At 43.3% G+C, this 20,856-nt stretch overlaps 1 protein-coding gene across 1 annotated transcript; it reads left to right on the top strand.

Moving 5' to 3' along the window:
- Positions 1-3,734: 3,734 nt before the first annotated feature.
- Positions 3,735-19,704, top strand: STOML3 (stomatin like 3; the record flags this gene model as incomplete). Its single annotated transcript, XM_079903329.1, is given in 10 exon segments — positions 3,735-3,794; positions 3,962-4,019; positions 10,783-10,886; positions 10,968-10,987; positions 10,989-11,038; positions 13,680-13,762; positions 15,430-15,633; positions 17,366-17,500; positions 19,485-19,621; positions 19,623-19,704. Coding segments are annotated over 10 exon segments (933 nt in total).
- Positions 19,705-20,856: the final 1,152 nt, after the last annotated feature.

The following is a 20,856-nucleotide window of genomic DNA, read 5'->3' as shown; positions in this document are numbered from 1 at the left end:
TTAAGCAGGATGGAGATATGATCAGATTTGAGTTTCAAAAGATCACTCACGCACACACAAAAAAATCACTCACTGCAGTGTGTAAAATGCATTGGATGAAATTTTCTCATCTGAAACATGAGGATGGAGATACGTGCCATGTGTATCGGACAGTTCATAATGATAAACAAGTTGCACACATTGCATAGAAGTGTTTTATAAAATATAAATTATATAGAAAACTACATAGTAATGTTTTACAAGAAGCAACACAGTCAGAAGTTCATATACGTAGTTTTGAGTTCTCTCTATGAACAATGGCAGCCTGAACTCATGAAAGAGGTCATTTTGTTTATGTTAACAGGCTTCCTTCACCAGGGTACCTACTCCTCAGGGTGCTCACGGAAGAGGAGGAACTTCTCTCACTCTCATTCCGTCTCTCTGCTCTGCCTTCTCTGAAGCACACCTGGGTGCTGCCTGGAGCCCAGGTCTGGCTCCAAACCTATGAATATTTGCCAAGTATAAAAGCTTCTCAAGAATGAGACGGATCCTGGGGCATCCTCCCCAGAGAAACAGGATAAAGAGAATTTAGTGGGTAAGTTCCTTTTTTCCTGCCTTAAGTTTGTTTTATGTATATTAAGCAAAGTGAGAGTTGTATCGTCATAGAGAGCGAGCGAGCACGAGGTAGGTTAATACATTATTGAGATTGGCTTCAATTTCATTTAGAGCCCAGGATTTTGGATTCATTGCTTATCATGGTTTTATTTGCTTCTTGAAGAGCAGTCTATGACATGCCCTTTTTCTTAAGTGTTAGATAGAATTTGTGTTTATCTTTGTATTCATATTTTTTGCATTAACTAGCAAAGACATATTGAACAAGCTAAAATTTACCCAGTTTCAAATATCATCTGATGATGCTTTGATTAAATAGAAAAGTTGGTTTGAGGTACACCATGTTTGATACACGGAGAGAAGTTGAAGAAGATAAAACTTAGCCTGTAATTACCAACTGCCTCCGTGAATGTTAATGGCTCTTCTGTATTGTAAAGCATTTTTCTCATGTTTTATATATATATATATATATATTTTTTTTTTTTGCGGTACGCGGGCCTCTCACTGCTGTGGCCTCTCCCGTTGCGGAGCACAGGCTCTGGACGCGCAGGCTCAGTGGCCATGGCTCATGGGCCCAGCCGCTCTGCGGCATGTGGAATCTTCCCGGACCGGGGCACGAACCCGTGTCCCCTGCATCGCCAGGCGGACTCTCAACCACTGCGCCACCAGGGAAGCCCTCACGTTATATTTTTAAATGCTGCAATAATTCTGAGGTAGATTTTTTTATAACCTTATTTTATGGTGGAGAAAATTGAGTCTTGGAGAGTTTAAAAACTTGTTGAAGGTCCAGAAAGTGATGATGATGGTGGTGGTGGTGGTGGGGTGTGTGTGTCCTAACCCGTGCTCTATACTTTATGTTGCTAAAGAAGTCATAGTGCAGGTTAGAAATAGAGAACGCATTTGTCATTATTAGCTTGTAAAAGAAAGTATACATTTAGAGGTATATACCTGGATTGAAAAAGAAACTTTTCTCATGAAGTTGACCTAGCAACGTGGGTATACTGGAGGCAGTGAACATCATTTGGAAGGTGCAAGTGGGGGGGTCTCTTCGAGGGTACCCTTGATTATCTTTTTAAACAAGAAGTTTCATGAGACATTTTAGTTTCCGTTTAACAGGTTGAGACATCAACTGGATAAATGGCACGATTGAAGCTGTATCACCAGCGAAATATTTTAAAGTGCTCATGGGTTTACTTGGTGCTGGTTTTTGACTATAATGACAAACCCGCCCTATCACAGATCAAACCGAAATGGGGCTTATTATGTTACAACTTCTATTTCATATGTTTTAGGCAGTTTGTGAGATGCAATATCAGTCCTTCTCTGAGATTTGTGGGATAAGTTTGCCCTTGCCCTCCTCCTTCTTGGACACATTAACAAGACAACATCATTTGGTTCTTCAAGCTGTACAGAAATTTCCACTCATAATGTTGCGAGAATTAAATGAATAAATGAGTCTTAGTTATCACCCCCAGGTTTGTCCTAGCTTTCGAAAGCCATTAGGGTGCATCTCTTCCTGACTCCAAGTTCGGTGATGTCACAAGGGTAGATCAGAATGTACAGAACGCTATAAGTTAGGGCTTTTCCCCCAGCGTCCTCACTGTTATTAGTACACCACTACTCACTAGCCTCGGCCATAAAGTCCTACCCCTTTCTTTTTTTCTTTCTTTTTTTTCTTTAAGAGTTAAAGTGAAGTTAATTGGAATCTTGATCATCTCAGTCTTAGAAATCTTCTCAATGTCAATGTGCAAAGGAATTTTCCTGGAGAGTTTTTTAAAGCTCAGAGCAGTCCTCACCTCCAGAAGTTCTCCTCCTTAGGTCTGGGATGGACTTGAGAGTTTGCCTCCAAGTAAATTCCTAAGTTCATGAGGTTGCCAGACTGAGACCACACTTTGAGTCGCACGGTATTTCTTTTCAGCAATTCTGCATTTTTCCTAAAAAAAGTTCTTGACGCAAGCTGTGTGCATTTTCAGAGAAAAAGGCAGGAGGACAGATAATTTACAGGTGATGAAAAGATAGTGTTTACCCGTTGGGTTTCACTTTAGATTTTATGTTCGGTGCTTAAAATCCTTGATTCGCTGGAGAAAGAGCCGGGAAGTTGCTGAGACTATTTTACTGACTGTATCTCCACAGGATCGGAAGTGAACAGAAAAGAGGGAAGAATTTGTAATACTATCGATCTCCCCAGGTCCAGGGAGGGTGCCTGTTCTTATTGCACACACCTTTCATTTTTCCCCTGAGAAGCACCTGGTCTTTTCTGCTCTGAAAACACAGAGTACTTTTTTTTTTCACTTGACATGATTAGTTTTCATTTTAAAATTGCTTTTTAAAATTATAAAGGTAGCAAAAAATAAGAAAACTCTGAGAAGTATAAACCAGTCATACTTCCATCACTCAGAGTTAATCCCTGTTAATATTTTGGTTAATTTTTATCAAATATTTTTTCTAAGCATATTGTTTTTGCTAAGAGAGATCATACCGTCTGTATAATTTTGCATCCTACTACTTCTTTCTTCTAACAATATACCATAGCAATTTTCTCATGTTTTTGTACCTTAAAAAATTTTATAATATGATATTGTGTAGCTGTATCATGATTTGCTTAATTATCCCTCCATTGTACTTTCAGGGTGTTTTTGATTTACCACTCTTATAAATAACACTATCGTGAGAATGGGCATAAATCTTCAGGACAAAGTATTTGCACTTGTTGCTATTGGTAGTTATTTCAGACAGGAAGCGGGGCTGGCGAGAGAGGAGAATGATGCAAGGAAAACATTTTCTCTCTATTTTCTTCTTATACCGGTGTGGGGGGCTGAGGGTGTAAGATAGTACGTATGAAGGAGAAAATGCGAAGATGTACGTGTGGTTCTCAGGTTAACTGACTCTCTTGAAAGCAAACAGAATCTCCTCTGATGGATCGTTATTTCCAAACAAGAAGCTTCAAACAGATCAATAAGTCTATCTTGTTGCTGGGCATCATTCTTGATAGTTCAAAGCATCGAGGGTGCCGCCCGCTTCATTCATTCAATGAATGAATCCAGAATCTACTGTGTATCAGGAGACAGAGATGTAAAAATAAAACACCTACTCCCAAAGCACTAAAAATCTACAGGAAAGTTAACTAAAAATTACAGTGTACTATGAAAAGTGATGATAGAGGGTGTTTTAGAAACTCAGTAGAGGAGCTCCCAAAGGTGAAGGTAAGATTGGAAAATCTTCCTAGAAAAGAAGGTGCAAGAAAGGAGAATGTGGGATGTGAATGGGGGTCTGGGGGACACAAAGGCCCATGCGAGGCAAAAAGTATGTGAGGACTTTGGTGCTTTCTCTACCGCAGGGGATGTTTATGTGCTGTTGGCATGTGCCCTAGTCACCTAGACCCAGAAGTGAGAGAGCACAGCACTGCCACTTGAAAAGCTCAACTACGGGTAAGCTAAGAACCCCTGTGTCAAGCCTGGTCTTTGAACGGCAGGTTTGGGAGTTGCTGCTGCATTTGACTGGTGGGATGGAGCCCCACTGGATTTACCATGAGGAAGTTGCCGGGCAAGCTGCCTCTGGCGGAGGGGGAGGTCACGAAGCGGGGCGCACGAGGGGGCTTTAATTGTGTTGGCAATGCTTAAATTCTTTAGCTGAAAGGGGGTATATAAGGTATGAAAAACATTAAGTTTACACCTTTTGAACATTCCATTTCAAAATATATTTTAACTCTTTCTTAAAAAGACCAAATGGTAAAAAAGAAACTTGGTATAACCGTGTCTGAAGTTCATGTAACTACTAAGCTCAGATCATCCTTCTGTAGTTGAGATGTAAATCTGACAGTTTAGAAGACTCTTGGGATTATGGAATTTTGTAGTCCTAGGAGTACAAGGATGATAAAATCATCATCTAGCTCTGATTTGGTAGTTCTGCACCAAAAATCTTGTGTCTCTCTCTCTCCCTCTCTCCCTCTATCTTTTTTAAGGTTCTAAAAGTTATCTGAAAGAACTTACACAGTCAGTGACCAGATCGCTTTAGGAGGTAGAAACCTGCAGGGGTTAGGGTTTTATTGCGTGTTCTCCTTGCAAATGCAGTTCTTGCGCATAGAGAGGAGTCATCATCTGGATGGAACAGAACATCCACAAGTGATATTCAGAATTCCATCTGGAAAAATAAATCAATAAAGGAAAATTTAAAAAATATTCAGTTGTCAAAGCAAAATTGAACCAGACAAAATTAAACAGGCAAGAAAGCAAAACCTTAGACAAGCTTACTGCCATAGGAGAGAAGCCAAACCTCAATCTGAACCAACGCCACTGAAACAAAGGGGTGTGGAGTTTTGGGGGTTTTTGTTATTGTTGTTGTTGTTTCTGGCCACGTCACAAAGCTTTCGGGATCTTAGTTCCTCGACCAGGGATTGAACCCGGGCCCCAGCGGAGAAATCGCTGAGTCCTAACCGCTGGACCGCCAGGGATTCCCCAGGATGTGGGATTTTTAAAGACTGGAGTGCGCTAGTGAGAAAGCATGAAGGGCTTTGCGCGGTGCTTATAGGCTGTCTGGGTTTGGTTTGCTAATAAAATTCTCACATCTTTATGACAGGGTGTGTTTTTACAACTGGGAGCATGGTACCCACTGAAGTTAGGCTCCTACTGGCCCACAGAGACTGGGAGCTAGGGATGCTATCTACCTGATGATTACATTTCAAGAGAATGGCTCCCAGGTCCTTGAGAAAGATAGTCCCAGATTGTAAAACTGGCAAGAGGCTTTTAAAAAGACTTACATCTCAAAGGGGCAGAGAAAGGATTTACAAAGTTAAGCGTTCTAAAGGAAATGCTCAAGGGAAACGGAAATCTCTTTAATGGCGAGGCAAGCCAAAGGAAATGTTAAGACTTCTAGGAAAATCCTAGTCAGTGGCCTGGCCGACTAGAAGGCCTCCTGATATGGCTAATAATTCCTTTACATGTAATTTATTTAACTCTCACAACTAGTTATTGTTGGGTTAACAGAAGGAAAGTAAGACCTCAGCAGGTTGAGTGACTCATGAGATGTCATCTAGCTTTCAAATGGCGGCGTCTCAATTTGAACGCAGGGTCCCCCGACCAAGGACCTGCACTTTCCATCCCTGTGAGGCATTGTCGCCTGTCTGTCCCTAGGCTGGCTGTGCTAAAGCTCTTCCCGCCTCTCTGTCCTCTTCTTTCTGAGAATTCAGAACAAGCAGTGAGTTTCCCATCTTCAATGCTAGCCTGCCCGTAGGAATCCTCTGGTCTCTGTGTGAATCATTTATTGAGGTATGAGATACATACAATAAAGTGCGCAAGTCTTAAGTGCTTGGCCTGACAGACTGAATACACAACAGACAAAGGCTGGACCATATCTAAAAATAGAATTCTGACCACCAACCTGCAGCAACCAGCCCAGAAAACCAACCTTTTATCTAAAATAATCAGCCCAGGAAGCCAGCCTGCTTGATGTCAGATTCTCAGGAAACCACATTGTTATCGGAAGCTACATAATTACTTCTGTAACATTCAGCCCCAAATGGCCAGGACTTGATTAATAACTGACAGCTCCCCTGCTTTTTGTCCCCAATTCCAATTTAGGTCCAGCAAAAGAAAACCAAGCAGGTACCCCTACACCAATCACGTAGGATGCTCTGCTTCTATTTTGTCCACCTACAGCTTCCCTAGGCCAACAGCCTCCAATCAGGGCACACCCCCTTTTTCCACCATAAAGCTTTCCCACTCCTCTGCCTGCCTTTGAGTCTCTGCCAAAACACAAGTGATAGAGGCTGACTCTTTTGTGAGAGCCTGAATAAATACCCTTTGCTTTTCTAGCTGGCTGGTCTTTGTTTATTTCCACAGGCTCAATATGTGGAAGTCTATGCAATCACCACCCAGATCAAGACATGGAACATTTCCATCCCCCTAAAAAGCTTCCTTATCTCTTCCCAGATAATACCCAACTGACAAAACTCCACTCACTACCTAGAGACAGTACTACTCTGACTTTAAACATAATAGATTAATTTTGCCTCTTCCTGGACGAAATGATACAATACGAGGTCGTACAGTATGTACTCTTTCTTATACGTGGAATCACAAAGTGTGTCTATTGTGTCTGGCTTATTTTGCCCAATATTTTGTCTATGAGATTCATCCATATTTTGAATACTGTAGAGCAGTAACCTTGTCTTTTTTCTTCCTGAGTAATCTTTTATGTGAACATACCACGACTTTATTTATTCATTCTACTGTTGGTGGGTTTGGGTGGTTCTTCATTTCTTGGATATTACGAATAAAATTGCAATAAACATTCCTGAGTATGTTTTTCACTGTAATCAGCACTCACTTCTCTGAGATATTACTTAGAAGTTGAATACTGAGTCATAAAGTGTGTGTTTGGCTTTAACAGATACTTCCAAATAGTTTTTCAAGATAATTGTATTAATTCGCGAACATGAGAATTCCCATTGCTCCACACCCTTGCTAAAATGTGGCGTCGTCAGTCTTTAGCATTTGCCATTCTGGAAGCTGTGTATTTTTATCTCATTGTGGTTTTCATTTTCATTTCCCTGATGTGTAATGTACATCCTTCGGTTTTGGTATTTTAAACGCTGTCCTGTTACCTAAATGGCTATTTCTGCTTCAAGAGGAAATGGCTATTTACAGTAACACAGATCTGTGGGCATGGATTGCATATAGAATTGATCTAATATTTAAATACTGTTGATCAAGCCAAAGTTGGGAAATGAGCCACCAAGTCACCTAGTCTGTTTTATTTCCTGAAATTCATTTCCACTTCTAAAGCTATCTAAGTGCAGTTAGTGATCTAGAATATTCTTCCTTATTTCCTAGCCTCACATGAGTTACAAATCTTGCCTTGAGTGTTTATCCCTAGTCCTAGAGGGTATTTAAGTCCCCTCTGGTGCTGCGGGCTGCATCTAAGCTCCAGGAACAAAGCCCCAGAGGCGTGCCTCGGCAAATGAAGCTTAGTTTTGCCTCGCTGCCTAAGATTGTGGAACTTGTGGGTACCACTTTACCTAAGGAGATTGACATGATGGTGACAACACTAACCAGGAGGTTTTCTGGCTGCAAAGTGCAGGGTTGGCCTCAGTTATCTTTAAAGTCCTTCCAACTGAAGTCCCGGAGTCCTCCCCAGTGTCAGCAGCGCTGGGCCTCAGGTTCTGTGCATTATGGCTCACCTTTCATTTTGCAGATTGAGGGAAAGATGTTCCAACTCTTATTTATTTATTTATTTATTTGTTTGTTTGTTTGTTGGGTCTTCGTTTCTGTGCGAGGGCTTTCTCTAGTTGCAGCGAGCGGGGGCCACTCTTCATCGCGGTGCGCGGGCCTCTCACCGTCGCGGCCTCTCTTGTTGCGGAGCACAAGCTCCAGACACGCAGGCTCAGTAGTTGTGGCTCACGGGCCTAGTTGCTCCGCGGCATGTGGGATCCTCCCAGACCAGGGCTCGAGCCCGTGTCCTCTGTGTTAGCAGGCAGACTCTCAGCCACTGCACCACCAGGGAAGCCCTGTTCCAACTCCTGTTGGAAAGTTCCCCATCTTATTCTCTTTTGTATCTGCAGCTCTAGCACAGTGTGCCTGGCATATAACTGGTAAAATATTTGTTAAATTGATGAATGAGAAACCGGAGGGCAATTTTCCGGGGGTGACAAAGTCCAGTTCTCTACCAGGAAGTAATATGATGATGGCTTTATGGTATGGTGACAATTACCCATAGAAAACACCCATCCATGGATTTGGATAAAGCAAGAGATGATCAGATGAGCTCAGGGCTTCATGGCTAACAGAGAGGGTGTGTGGCCCATTTTCTTTCCATCGTCCCCTCAAGGGAATGGCTCAGGGAAGGCTCTGGAAGAATCCTTGTGTAGGTTGAGGTAAAGGGAGATTTCTGAAGAGCCTTTGTCATACAGTCCCAGTACTTCCTTTGAACTGGAATTAGAATCCTCAAATCCAGTTCTCAGCACAGCATCCACAGTTTTAACTGCGGGAGAGGTGGGGAGGGGCAAGGCTGGCTGAAAGATCTGCTCTGCAGGAAGCTGCAAAAGCAGCGCTTTGTGCTCGCCCAGCTACTGCTCACAAGGCAGAGCTGCCCAGCCCTGCGGGGGAAGCCGACAGTCCCACTTTCACTGGCAGCTAATGACACCCCCAGGCTCCACCAATCCTCCCAGCAGCAGAGACCTGGGTAATTCTAACGCTCAGGTGTAAATCTTGGAAGATTAATCGTGTCTTCATCCCTGGTCTCTCTCTGCACATTTAGTACTTAACAGAGCCTCAGGTAATGATGCTATAGGGCTGGGTGGGACTGCAGAGGAGCTCCCGGAGGCCAGGGCAGTTTTCTCTGTGACAAGCACTTGCTTTTGCAGCTTGGTGTTAAGGCTGTAGCTAGTCTGGACATGGCTAGGGCTTGCTCAGGGCATAAAGCATAGCTGATGTCCTTGGAGTCCCAGCTGCCTGTGTGTGCAGCACTGCTAATGTCACAGCCCCCAACACCCCAAAGTTCCTGAACACCAAATACGGCAGTGTCAGCAGGGAGGGAACACACCAGAGGGCGCAAGGGCTGTGCTGCCTTCTCAATGCTTTCCTCAAGATGCAAATCGTCTGGGAGAGGCGTGTACAAGCACAGTTATTGCAGCCTTGTTTGTAAAGGCAAAATTGCAAGTAACCATAATATCCGTCAATAGGAGAATGGCTAAATAACTGAGTCACAAATTTAGAATAGGAGGCAACAATGAAGAAGAATGAGGTGGGTCCAGATGTAATGACATGGAAACATCTCCCAAACATATTCAGTTTAAAAAAGTAGAAACTTGGGCTTCCCTGGTGGCGCAGTGGTTGAGAGTCCGCCTGCCGATGCAGGGGACACGGGTTCGTGCCCCGGTCCGGGAAGATCCCACATGCCGCGGAGCGGCTGGGCCCTTGAGCCATGGCCGCTGAGCCTGCGCGTCCGGAGCCTGTGCTCTGCAATGGGGAGAGGCCACAACAGTGAGAGGCCCGCGTACCGCAAAAAAAAAAAAAAAAAAAAGGACTCATCACAGCATTATCTGTAAGAGCAAAACCCTAGAACCTTTGTAAATATTCGTAAATTTATGTTCGCCAATGAACCCGTTGTAGTAAAATGGATACGTGAGGCTGAATTTGAGGTGGTACCAATGAGGCTCAGTGACTTCTGTAGTTGGATAGGGAAGAGGCAGTGATGACCCTGTGTCTCTAACCTGGACAATAATGCGGATGGTTAAGTACGGATGGTTAAGACATTAACTGAGATCGAGGCCTAATAACATAAGGTGTTTGTGGATTATCTGAGTAGAGTTATCTAGCAAATATGATTAGTTCTAGTGCTTGTGTGGAGAATGTGAAATCAATTGGAGGAAGTGGAGGGTTGAGGGTGGGGCTCGTTGTCAAGGAGAAGAGAACCAAGAAGCAGCAAGGATTTAAAACAAGGTGAAATAGTGAATATAAAGACTTCTGAAGTATTTATCAATCTGTAAGATGGGAATAAGTGTAGTAATATACATCTACTAAGGTAGGCATTAATGTCTGGGCTAGGTGCCTATATAAATAATCTCATTTAATCCTCATCACATCCTTCAAGGTAGGTAATGTCTATCCCCATCCTACAGATGAAGAAATGGAGGCTCAGAAAGGTCGAGTGGCTTTCCTGAGGCCACCACACTGGTAAGTTAAAGCCTCTCATAGAACCTCAAACGTAAGCACTCTGGAAGATGTTTTTCCTTGTGCTCTGTTGACTTGTTTGGGGATAAGAGTACCTACCTATCTGCCCCAGAGGTTGCCTAGACTTCCCCTGGAGAATTCTGGGGGCCCAGAAATCTGTCTTTTAAAATGACACCCGATGATCCTGAGGCGGGTAGTTTTATGCATTTTGAGAATAATAGACCATGGCAGCCCTAAGTAAATGTAACGGTGATTACTGTTATTGATTGCTATGAGACTTTTCTTGGAAGGGACAGGTCACTTTTCATCTAAAAACCTGAAGGAACATTTTCCGTGTGTGTGTGTGTGTGTGCGTGCATGCGTGTGTGTGGTGTTTCCTGCAATCGTGCGTGTGTGTGGATTCAGGTCATTTCCTCAGCCCCATTCTGGCTTGGCCAGCCCTCTGGACGGTTTCCTCACCCACGCAGCTGAATCGCTTTCCTAAGAACCATGTCAGCTACAGAACTGCCTCCTCATCTCCTAGGCATCAAGAGTAAAGGGCTTGGTGTATGTGGCTGGATCCTGTTTTTGTTTTCTTTCCTGTTGATGGTCATTACCTTCCCTATCTCCATATGGATGTGCTTGAAGGTAATACCCTGGGAAATAAACTGGGCTCTCTCCATGAGCTGATGAATCATTAAGACTAAATACTCTCCCTTAATCTCTTAGATTATTAAGGAGTACGAACGCTGTTGTATTCCGACCGGGACGCATCCAAGCTGACAAAGCCAAAGGGCCAGGTATGTCACTGCAGCTGCTCGTGATAAGGATCACGGGCACCTGTTACTGCTACTAGTGCCACCAAAAATGTTCTCTGGAAACATTTATTGAAAAAAAAATTAACCGGAAGCTGGAGCCCTTGCCTTTCTGTACAATTGAAGGATCTTGTCCTCTTACTTGAGTTAACAGAAGCGATCACTAGACCATTAGCTGGAGAGCTTTGGAATCTGGATCAGTGTTCTAACACTCCCTCTGAGAATTTCAGTGAATGTGAACAAAGAGTGGCTCCGGTTACATTGGCTGGGTGTCCCTTATTACCAGGGCCACTAAGAGAATGAAAGAAGAATGAAGGGAGGGAGTAAATGGCCAAGGGAGACAATTAAGCTACTCAGGGAGAGTATTCTGGGAGCTGGTGTTTGATTCTCACTCTGAAAGAGCCAATGGAAAAGTCAAAGGTAATGTCCTCTCTTGACAAGTGGATTAAGAGCAACATAGAGCTGGAAGCCATTTGACAATTCCGTTCGTCAAATGTGGTCTTTATTTCCATCCTTTCTCTACAGCCTCAGAATAAAAAATGTCCCAAACTGTTCATATCATAAAAGGATGGGATTTTCTTTTGTGGGAGCCAGGAGTATCGATACTAAAAGTCCTCAGGAGTAAGACACTGATTTAATACTCATAACTTCTCTTGTGTATATTGTGTTGAACCCTATGAAATTGCTAATGTTTGGTTTCGATCCACCAAAATGGCAATTTCATATGATAGATTCTAATATTCTTGACAGGGGAGGCTCTCCAAACAGCATCTTGGAAGGCACATGGAAGAGAATGGTTATTTGCTATACTTCTCTAATAACATTTGCTTTCTTCCCCCTAATGTGATGTATTTAAGTAAAATCATTCTCCCTTCAACTGCACTGTAGGATCTCTGGGGGGGCAGGAACTTCCTTATTCACTCTGTGCGCTTTGGACTTGGCCATGTACTATGGTAGGCATTCAGGTATCTGTTACATTTTTAAACATATGAGAAACTTCCAAAGGGGAAGCTTCTTACGGAGACTTGGCCATTTCAAGTAGTATTGATACAATCCTACTTGTCTAATAAGGAACCTAAAAGAAAGAGGGCAAAAATTGCTTATTATGGATATTTTTATGAGTTTGTCCAAATAGAGGTGTTAGAATTATCCAAGTGAGAAATACCAGAGCAAAGTTAACCCCTTCCTGGTCATGTTTCACGTGGTGAAGCCAAGATTATAAATTAGAATAAAATTGGATTTGAGAGAGGTCAAATAGCTATAACTTGCAGGACTCTAGAGAAAAGTCTCTTTTAAATGAATTTTCCCGGAAGTGTTCACCACTAAATCTCCCAGGATAACTAATCTCGTCATACATGTCTCTGGGGCTAAGAGAAGTTACCTCAAAATGTCATAAGAGCCGGAGGAAAACAGGCCAAATTGCTAATGGAAAACATCTCCACTTTTGTAAATAGTAAATTATGCTTTAATAATAAAAGTGTTCATAACAGGAGCTGCTACTTTTCAGCACTGAATACATGCCTGGCACTATGTTTAGTATTTTATTTCATTATCATGCTGACACCTGCTTAATCTTCACTGCCATCTTATAGATATTAGGTGACTGAAGCTCAGAAAAATTAGATAAATGTTCCCAGGTCACAGCTGGTAAGTGGTAGGGCTGGAACTTAACTCTCTCTAGTTCTAAGGGCCATGATCTTAACTGGTTACTTAGCACCGGAAAAAAAAAGTAAATTAGGAAGTAATCCTTACCCCAGAAAGGTTTAGACACCCAAAGAAAGAAAGCACCTTAGCAGTGTTTTCTGTTGATGCTACCTGTCCTTTTCATGATACTCAGTGTAGAAAGTTGTTTCTTCTTTGAAAACAAAAACAATAGCACAGAATCTTTCTGGTAAATGAAAATGGATTGGTGTCCCCATCTTGCTGACATTCCTTGTGGTTCTAATCTTTATAGCGCTTGCTGTAGAGAACCTTCCCCAGGGCAGTGTTAAGGAGTCATAGAATCCTCAAATGAGTTTCCTTAGCCCTATCCCTACCTCAATCCAAATCTTCACAAGAGATAAGTAAAAGTATTTACAACCGAGGAATGTCATTGTATATAAACTAGAACACAGCTACAGAGAAACTACAAATCTTGTAATACATTGGTTTTGGGGACACTGAAATCCTGGGAAGATTTCAATTTTAACATTCCTTCAGTACTAATGAAGATAAATGAGAATGTTGACAGTCACTGATATTCAAGGTCTAAAGTCTATTAATTGAATCTTTTATACAGATACCTTTAACATAAAGAAACCAGTTTCCAAAATATCCTTTTAAATAAATGTCACACTTAACACTTGGATAGAAGTAAGTTGAATGTTTTACAAAAGAAAATCTAAAAATTAATTGTCAAGGATCTTCAGCTTTTTACCAAAAGATTTTAATTTCTAGGGAATCACTTTTCTTTAGTCATTGACTCATAGCAGGAAATAATTTCCCCAAAGGTATAGGTGTACGTATGGAAGATCATCTGAGAAGCATTTATAGTCCCATGCAAATAATGTACTGTATAGCTAGCAGACAATTTGTTGCAGTTATTTTCAGTTGGGTGAAATTCTAAACCATATTTTCTTTTGCATAGGTTTGATCCTGGTCCTGCCTTGCATAGACGTGTTTGTCAAAGTTGATCTCCGGACCATTACGTGCAACATCCCTCCACGGGAGGTAATGCTGATTAAAGCTATGTTTCTAGAAATAAAACCAATACCTTCCCTGTTACAGGGACCATTGAGACTGTATCATATGTTTTCAAACTATAAAGGGGAGGATGAACTGAATTCTTAGAGATCTGCTTGGGGAGGTGGCTCCTGAGACGACGGGGCTTTGTCTCGCCAAATGAGAATGAAGCCGAGAGCAAGGGCTGAATTGCTAGAAGACCTGCAATGGCTGGGTGGGAGAAAGTCTGAGAGAAGAGAGAGAAGGGATACAGATGGCAGAGAAAGTGGGTGGAGAATGACAAGCCGACCCCTGGAGGAGTCTGATAAGTCATTGTACTGGGGGCTGAAACTATTGGTGGCTGCTCAGGACGTTATCCTTTCCATCACCGTCTCCGGAAATGTTTTAGTAATAGCAATATAACTCACCTCTGCATTACATTTTTTTAACTTTTTATTTTATATTGGAGCATAGTTGATTAACAATGTTGTGTTACTTTCAGGTGTATAGCAAAGTGATTCAGTTATACGTATACATATATCTATTCTTTTTTGAATTCTTTTCCCATTTAGGTTGTTACAGAATACTGAGCAGAGTTCCCTGTGCTATACAGTAGGTCCTTGTTGGTTATCCATTTTAAATATAACCGTGTGTACTGTACTAAATTTTTTGAGTGTTTGGATGCAACAAAGTGGGGTGTGCATGGGAAAGGAGCAGACACTGTACAGGACTCACCTGTAACTGGATTTCAAATAGTTCTTTTCAATTCTTAAAGTACAGCAACTAAATGACCAGACCCAGTAAGTGGGTGATAAGGAAGAGAAACAGAATTGCTAATAATCATGCCAGTTTGATTACACACAATGATAAACACAATGATCCAGGAAGAGAAAAGAAAATGTGTGGGAGGGCAAAGGGGATGAGAAGTGAGAAAATCAACACTTACGAGGAAATGTTAATCTTCCTCTCTCTGGTCCAGAAAACTCAATCGAGACTCAACAATGATGTCTTCATGCCATTGGTGGGAACTGCAGAGTCCTTACTTTGGAATTCAGCCCTAATCATAAGAGAGCTTAGGATGTTTAGGGGCTCTCATGGGCCTTTTCTGGCTCCATAGTAAACAGTTCTAGATGGGAGAAGGGAGTTCTAGGTCCTGCGTTCGTGGTACCCACAGAAAGCTCATTTGCTCCAAAGTACCTTGTCATGTTAATTCAGAACAATTAATGCAGAGCCTCTATAAATGGATTTTTCTTTATTTGAATACAGAACATGGTCTCTGGTGCCATCTGTTTTCTAAAAAGCACTGCTATTCATCAAGCCTGATGAAACTGAGAACCAAAAAGATTCAGGTATCAGGGAGACAGGTGTTCTACCACCACTTAGATGGTAGAATTCCAGCAGGTTCTACTACCACATTTTAAAGTGGAAATACCTATTTCACTCTGACTTCTCTAAGATGAAGTTACAGGGATAGGTACAGATCACATCTGTGTAGGAATTTTGCTATCAACAAGGATGATAGTACATTCAAGCCAGGACAGATTTTTGGTGATGCTGGCATGAGTTGTCACTAAAGCTCTCCTCCTGCGGAGAGGGCTCTGGGACTGGCTGACCCTCTGTGGATCAATCATTGTGAAAGTCATAAGCATGTGGTTTTCTGTGTTCCTGCTCTACAGATCCTCACCAGAGACTCTGTGACCACTCAAGTGGATGGAGTGGTCTATTACAGAATCTACAGTGCCGTCTCGGCAGTGGCTAATGTCAGCGATGTCCAGCAGGCCACATTTCTGCTGGCTCAGACCACTCTGAGAAATGTCTTAGGGACACAGACCTTGTCCCAGATCTTAGCTGGCCGAGAAGAGATGGCCCATAGCATCCAGGTAAAGACGTCAAGGACCAATAGCCTACATCTTTAATTCACTCATTTTAATTGACAGTGATGATCAAGTATCAGCAGTTCAAAGCACCCCTCCCCATGTGTGCGCGCGCGCGCACACACAGACACACAGACACACACAGACACAGACACACACACACACACAGACACACACACACACACACACACACACACACACACAACTGCTCTAAACAGATGGGCTTCAGTTTGGGATTTCACTTTTTTTTTTTATATAATCATGAGGTCCAGATTTAAAAATCTGAGTGGGAGCGGGGAGCTGTTGGAGTGTGTGTGGAATTCAAAATTATGAATTACCATTGTACACTTTAGCCTTTTTTGCAGAGCTTAGAGATCAGAGTTATTTTTAGTTTAGATTACTCCAGAGGAAGGGCTGCCCTTTCTCAGGCAGTTCAGTGGAATGTGAGCGTTAGAAGGAGGTTTGGTTGAGACAGCACAGGACTGCTATCCCTGGGAAATCCGACTTCATGTACTAATATCAATAATGATATGAATAGCAGTCATAATTATAATATTGATAAGGATGTAACAGGTATCCATCTCACCTCCCGTACACCCTAGATTATAGACGATCACATTTCTGTGTTTTCTTGAATCAATTAACATTTTGATTCTGAGCCTGCCTTCTGTACGTTAAGAGGGAAATTCAACTTTGGCCCTTCTTGGCATCTCCTCCAGCCCCTAAGGTAGTGCAAAGTCCCTGAGGTTTTATAAGGTAATATCAGTTCTGCATGATAACTCTCCACGTCATTTTAAGAGCCACACGAGTTCAACGACTCAGCTGTTTCCCCATCACAGTCAGGTCACTGGCTGCTTGTGAGGTCTCCCCATCTCCCAGCTCTCTGCAGGGATCACGGAAAAGCTAGGGCTCACTTGCTATTTGGTATCACATAGATCTCTGCCCTTTCCCCTTTGAGGGAACTACCCATCTGGTCTCATTATTTCTCAAGGCATTCTTTCTCATCCCTTCCCCTCCAGGATAACCAGCAAGATATCTTCAGTGGTCTTAAGCTTTAACAAAAGATGAGGATGTCTTTGATTTTAGGCTTCTTCTGCTCTAAAAAATATATGCCTTAAATATATATATATATATATAGCCTTGCTACCTGTTTAAAACTGAGCCACAGGTCAGGGGTTAAACAGAGCAAGACAAATAATATCTCACAAAGTACCCAGTGATAATATGTACTGAGTTATTGCTGGGCACCAATACATAGTTTAACATGTGTTATCTCCAAAACTCATGACAATCCTGAAAGAAAACCTTTTATAGTATGAAAACTGAGAATCCGAAAGGTTAAGTCATGGGCCCAATGATTCACAGCTGCAAATGGCAGAAGCAGGACAAAGTCCGTTGCTGCCAGTTTGGTGTCAGTGACAAGAAAATGTGGGCTATTTGCTCACATCTAGATGGATAGTATACACTTCATTAGGAATGGTTTGGGGCGGACCTGCTGAGAGACCACCTATTAAAAGACCTATCAAGTTTTGTTTCTGAATCCTTCCCAGGATTCACTTCAATGCCAGGAAGTGGGCGGTAAGAACTCCTATCCCCTTTCCAAACTGTCTCACTCCAAATGCTGTAAATACAGAAGGAGGGAAAGAAGAGGACTTTTCTTGCGTATATAACATATAGCAGGAACTTCGATTACATACCTGTCTTCTGATCAACGACCTTTCTTTTGACTTGGAAACAGACTTTACTTGATGACGCCACCAAGCTGCGGGGGATCCACGTGGCCCAAGTGGAAATCAAAGACGGCCGGATTCCCGGGCAGTTGCAGAGGTCCATGGCTGCTGAGGCCGAGGCCACCCGGGAGGCCAGGGCCAGGGTAAGGGCGACTCCATCTGCACTGGAGGGCGAGCTTCCCAGCCTTGGAGCCAACAAGGATGGAGCTTGAAAGGAAGCTCAGGTCCCCTCAACGGTTTCAATAAGAAGAGGGTTTCTTTCTCACAGTTTTTACTGAGAATTTCCCCTTGAGTTGAAAGCTCATAGGCAGCTTAATGCACCTTGAGGAAACTTGGTGTTAGGTCTTGGGTCAAGGGTGCTCGGCAGCATACTCAGTGACTGAGCCAGGGGGGTCCCCACTCTGGCCACACAGCAGAGCCTCCTAGAGAGAAATGAGCAAAGCAAACACCGGTTCCCAGGCCTCACCTCACACTCAGTGAAGTAGAGTCTCTGGTGGGCCCAGGAACCTGCACGTTTATAAAGCTGATGATTCTGAGGTGGCAACTTGGTGCCTGTCTTTGGAGCATCTTCCTTCTGGTGTGTTAAGTGAACTGAACTAAGAGGAGGGGGTGACTACAATGCAGGTTAGAAGTACAAAATGTGAGTGCAGCTTGGTCTGGCGTGTCCGTGAGTCTGTTGGATCCATAGCCCTCATATCTGTGTGGACGGGTTTCCTGAAGTATCAGAAGCCAATTAGATTAGAAGCCTCCAGTACTTTGGAATCATACTTGGGACTCGAGGGAGGTTTCCCTCTACTTTATCTCTGGTTTCTCTGCTAAGCTCCAGCAGCTTCTAAGCAGTTGACTTGGGAGTCGCTTTTTTTTTCTTTTACATTAATTAATTAATTATTATTATTTAAAGAAGATGTTGGGGGTAGGAGTTTATTAATTAATTTATTTTTGCTGTGTTGGGTCTTCGTTTCTGTGCGAGGACTTTCTCCAGCTGTGGCAAGAGGGGGCCACTCTTCATCGCGGTGCGCAGGCCTCTCACTATCGCGGCCTCTCTTGTTGCGAAGCACAGGCTCCAGACGCGCCGGCTCAGCGGCCACGGCTCACGGGCCCAGTCGCTCCGCGGCATGTGGGATCCTCCCAGACCGGGACTCGAACTCGTGGTCCCTGCATTAGCAGGCAGATTCTCAACCACTGCGCCACCAGGGAAGCCCCTACATTAATTAATTTATTTATTTATGCCTGTGTTAGGTCTTCGTTTCTGTGCGAGGGCTTTCTCTAGTTGCAGCGAGCGGGGGCCGCTCTTCATCGTGGTGCGCGGGCCTCTCACTGTCGCGGCCTCTCTTGTTGCGGAGCACAGGCTCCAGACGCGCAGGCTCAGTAGTTGTCGCTCACGGGCCCAGCTGCTCCGCGGCATGCGGGATCCTCCCAGACCAGGGCTCGAACCCGTGTCCCCTGCATTAGCAGGCAGATTCTCAGCCACTGCGCCACCAGGGAAGCCCGGGAGTCGCTTTTGCACGTGGGCAGTGAGTGCGCACAGAGGGGCAGCTGAGCTCCAGTCATTCCTGGGCAGTCTGAGGACCAGAGGAGGAACAGGGCACTTAGGAGAGTCCCAGTGAGGGTTTGCAGCCCGGCACTTGCTGCTGCTTGCATCAAGAGCGGGGAGAGCTTGAAACAATCCTTACATTGTAAGGATGAGACAAAATTGGCAACCGAATGAAATCTAAAATAAAAATCTATGATAAGTAAAAAGGACAGAAAAGAAGCCAGTTGGAGGCCTTGAATTTCAGACTTCTCTGAAAACGAAAGCAGCCAGTGGTGAGGTTCCATGGTGACTCAAGAGCATCACCAGGGTAGATGGACCTGTATTTGTTCGGGTTAAAGGCAGCGCTTTTATTTTGTTCGAGAATGAAATCTAAGGACTCATAATTTGTAAGCTATCTCCCTGCTTCCTGCAACCTTCTCCAATTTCTCTCATCACATTAGGATGTGAAACTCTAATCCTTGCCAAAGAAGTAAGCAGATGAAACATGGGTGGCCAAGTAGGGGCTGGGAGAGAAGTATCAGTGCAGACCCAGGAAAAGAAAGCACTAGTGACAGCTGTAAGCTGTCTAAAGGCTTTTATTTCTGTCGATTTAGGTCCTTGCAGCAGGAGAAATGAATGCTTCTAAAGCCCTGAAGTCAGCCTCCATGGTGCTGGCTGAGTCCCCCATCGCCCTCCAGCTGCGTTACCTGCAGACCTTAACCACTGTCACCACAGACAAGAATTCCACCATTGTTTCCTCTGCCCATGAATGTACTAGAGGGCATTGGTGGCGTCAGCTACAATAACCACAAGAAGGTCCCTAACAGAACCTGAGACCCTCCTGCTGCGGCCAGCCATTGCTTAGGGAGGCATATCTGTTCCTATGGAGACCAGCAGTTAGAAGTGTTGGGAATTTCAACGCTATTTAGGCCCAGTAACTCTACAGCTGGAACAGCATTAGCAGGGAGATGCTATAGAGGCTATAAAAAAAGAAAAAGAAAAAGAAAAAAGAAGGACCATATACTACTTTTATTTTTAAGAACATAAAAGTACTTTGCATTATTCTTATGAGAATCAGTGAGTAGGTGTCCCTGACTTAGAGCAGGAACTTTCTTGTAGTAGCTGGGGGAAATTACTTTTTAAAAAAGTTATTTATTTATTTAATTTATTTATTTTTGGCCGCATTGGGTCTTCGTTGCTGCGCGCGGGCTTTTTCTAGTTGTGGCGAACCGGGCTACTCTTCATTGTGGTGTGCAGGCTTCTCATTGTGGTGGCTTCTCTTGTTGCGGAGCACGGGCTCTAGGTGCATGGGCTTCAGTAGTTGTGGCACGGGGGCTCAGTAGTTGCATCTCGCGGGCTCTAGAGCACAGGCTCAGTAGTTGTGGTGCACGGGCTTCGTTGCTCCATGGCATGTGGGATCTTCCCAGACCAGGGCTTGAACCCGTGTCCCCTGCATTGGCAGGCGAATTCTTAACCACTGCGCCACCAAGAAAGCCCCAGAATTACTTTTTAATGGGTTTAAGAAGCACTCTGGATAATCTGCAAAGTAACACGTATTTCCACTAGCTATTTGCTGTATAATTCCAAAGTGATTATTGTGCTAAATTTCCAATATTTAGTTATTTGCTTCCTAATTCCAAAGTTGGCTAAATTTATTATTGGCTAAATTTCCAATCGTTACAGCAAAACCCCACAATGCTTAAAATTGTGATTGATTTTGATGTTAAACACACTATCATGTGTAAAATAGATAGCTAGTGGGAACCTGCGGTATAGCATGGGGGGCTCAGCTCGGTGCTCTGTGATGACCTAGATGGGTGGGATGGGTAGGAGGGAGGTCCAGGAGGGAGGGGATATATGTATACACATAGCTGATGCACTTCGTTGTACAGCAGAAACTAACACAACATTGTAAAGCAATTATACTCCAGTAAAAAAAAAAAAAGAGAAAAATAGAAGTAATATATAATTCAGAAATCACCTAGA

This window comes from Stenella coeruleoalba (genome assembly GCF_951394435.1).
Source record: "Stenella coeruleoalba genome assembly, chromosome: 18".
NCBI classification, from domain to species: domain Eukaryota; kingdom Metazoa; phylum Chordata; class Mammalia; order Artiodactyla; family Delphinidae; genus Stenella; species Stenella coeruleoalba.
This window is presented reverse-complemented; position numbering and strand designations above follow the sequence as displayed.